The sequence below is a fragment of the Monoraphidium neglectum genome, assembly GCF_000611645.1.
Source record: "Monoraphidium neglectum strain SAG 48.87 unplaced genomic scaffold scaffold03252, whole genome shotgun sequence".
NCBI lineage: Eukaryota > Viridiplantae > Chlorophyta > Chlorophyceae > Sphaeropleales > Selenastraceae > Monoraphidium > Monoraphidium neglectum.
Window position 1 is genome coordinate 1611 of NW_014010376.1, and position 2685 is coordinate 4295.

At 71.0% G+C, this 2685-nt stretch overlaps 1 protein-coding gene across 1 annotated transcript in view; it reads right to left on the bottom strand.

Moving 5' to 3' along the window:
* Window positions 1–1383: 1383 nt before the first annotated feature.
* Window positions 1384–2685, bottom strand: part of MNEG_12456 (hypothetical protein) — a gene marked incomplete at both ends in the record, with an annotated part of 2985 nt that continues 1683 nt past the window's right edge. Inside the window, one exon of the mRNA XM_014039073.1 lies at window positions 1384–2312. Coding sequence (XP_013894527.1) covers window positions 1384–2312 — 929 coding nt within the window. The remainder of the gene's footprint in view (window positions 2313–2685) is intronic.

The window sequence follows — 2685 nt, forward strand, 5'->3', positions numbered from 1 at the left end:
GGGGGGGGGGGGGGGGGAACCCCTCAGCGCGGCCGGCGCCGCGCCGCTCGCCACTGCAGGGCCTGCAGCCCCCTGCCGTGTGGGCGGCCCCCGGAGTTGCCCTCGCGTCCTGGGGCCACGCGGTGGCCCCAAGTACAAGCACCAGGGGGCGCTGCTGTGCATGCTGCGGCCAAGACCAAGGCGCCAGCAACACGGACCTCCCTCCTCTCTGTGGCGGTGCGCTCAGCACACATTAAGCCGCCCGCGCCCCCCGCTGTTGGCTCAACTGGAAGAGGGCGGAGGCCTTTGGCGCAGCGCCAGCCGCAGCCCTTCCCCTTAGGGCGCCCTGGTTCACGGCTGTGTCGCCCGCGCCCACGCCTGTGGGCCGGCAGCGGCGCCCCGCCGCACGCGTGCGAGGAGCTCGGGGGAGGCTGCCGGGCTCCACCGCTGCGCGCTGCTGCTCTGTGGCAGTGCTCACGCAGTCAGCGTGTGCCGGGCTCGGACGGGGCGGGTTGCTCTTTGCAGCGGCGGTCAGGTAGGATGGAGAGGCAGCCGCGTCGCAGCCTCTGTCTATTGTCGAAGGAAGTATGCAATGCACTAAATTGTTCGTCGAGTGGCAGCAATCAAGCTGCCGCATGGCACCAGTCTGGAGTGAGCGACGTCCGGGGAGCGCCGCTGCGCGTGCTGTGGCCCAAAGCATGAGACTAGCCCTGCCCGGCCGGCCCACTGGGGCCGGCATTGCAGCACGGGGATGGCCGCAGACTGCTCTAGCTGCCGCGGCACAGGCTCAGAGTCGGCCCATTCCTGCATGCCGCTGCCTGCTGTGGGTCCAACACGTCTGGATTGAGTGACTGCAGACCAACACAGAAGACTGAAGGTACTGGGTAGCATCACAGATTCCCAATCGGTCGTAACTGGTCCGCCCGGCAGAGCGGGCGGCACCAAGAAGATTTTGGAGTCTGTATTTGGGTGCCCAGCGGCGCCGAATAGCGACCGGTGGACAGGTGTCACTGCTGCGGGTGCGTCCACCAGGGCGAGTCATGTGTAACCCATGCTGGTGCACGTGTCAGCATGACTCAACAATATCAGTGGATTACTCAAGGGTCTGCACTGTCAGCAGGGGCCGGAGGTGTAAAACATCTGAATGCAGCATGAATGATGCGCGTGGATGGGCGGGGCGGCGTCAGTGCGAGCCGCGCAGGTGGGGGCGAGGCCGCCGGGGCAATGACAAAATGCAGGGGTACGGCGGGTTGCAGATGAAGGATCCCGGCCGGCTGCTGGGTACACAGGTGTATGGTGCCGCCAAGGCGGGCGGTGGAGGGCAGAGGACGGGCGCCGTCGAAAAAATACAGATGGGACGGACCCACGCAGCGGTGCGCGCGGGCGCGAGGGCTCCGGCGCGCCCTAGGCCGCGCCGCCGCCCGCCGCCGCGCGCGCCGCCGCTCCCGCGAGCCACGACGCCCAAATCGTCATCGGCACCGCCGCAACTGCATACGTCTGGAGCAGCAGCCGCGCCGCCGCGCCCGCGAGCCCGCCGCCGTCCGCGTCGCCGGCGCCGCCGCTGCTACCGCTCTTCGACCGCCCGCCGGCGCCGCCCCCTGCGCCCCCGAGCGCAAACATGACCACCAACGCCTGTGCCGGCGGCATCGCGCCCTGCAGCATGAGTGCAAACAGCACCGACGGGTCGCGCGGCAGCAGACCCGCCGCCGCGCAGGCGCCGACAAGCGCCGACGACGCAAGCGGCATCAGCAAGAACCGCACGGCCACGACGGCCGCGGCGGCGCGCCACTCCCACGCGCCGCGGGGCGCCAGCTGGCGCCAGACGGACGCGGTCGCGTCATCGGCCGACTCTGCGCCCTGCTCAGTCAGCTTCACGTAACCGCCTCCTGGGGGCGGGGGCGGCTTCCCGATCGATGACGTCACCGGGGCGTCACCCGGCGTCACCGTGATCGTAGTCATGCCGCCTTCCCTCTCGACCTGCAGCCCGCCGCCCTCGCCGGCCTCCTCCCCCTCCTCCTCTTCACTCGAGCTTGAGCCGGCGCCGCCGCCCCCATACCCTTCCCGGCCGCCCCTCCGGGTGCCGCTGCCAGATACGCCGGCCCCGCCGCCGCCGCCAAACGTGGGGCGGCCGAAGAGCGAGGTGGCGCAAACGAGCGTGGTGTTGGCGATGGTGGCGGCGCCCAGCATTTCGGCCAGCTCCCACACCGCCCGCGCCGCGCCCAGCAGAAGCGCGACCTCCCACGCGCCGCGCGGCGGCGTCGCGGCGACGGCGGCGGCGGCGGCAGCGGGGTCGAGGAGGAGCGGCGCGGCGGGGCTCAGGCCGAGGGCGACGCCTGCGGGGGTTTCGGCGGATTTTTTTGGTGGATTTGGGTGGGTGATAGTTGGGCTGGAACAAGTGTGCGTTGAGTCCAAGACGGGCAAAACATGGTTTCGGGCCTTGAAACGAAATGCATGGTTTGCAACCGAGCCAGGGGTACAGCATTGCAGGGCCCGCCGCCGCGCGGCGCGGCAGCTGGCAATAGCAGCGCGGCCCCAACGCAACACACCCGCGAGCGCCGCGGCCACCGGCGGGCTGAGCACCTCCCCCGCCGCCCGCGCCGCCGGCCGCAGCGCCGCGGCGGGGCCGGCGAGCAGCAGGCGAACGACGCGCCACGCGCGGCGGAGGAGCGCCTCTGCCGGTGTCTCATACGGGTCTGCCTCTTCGAC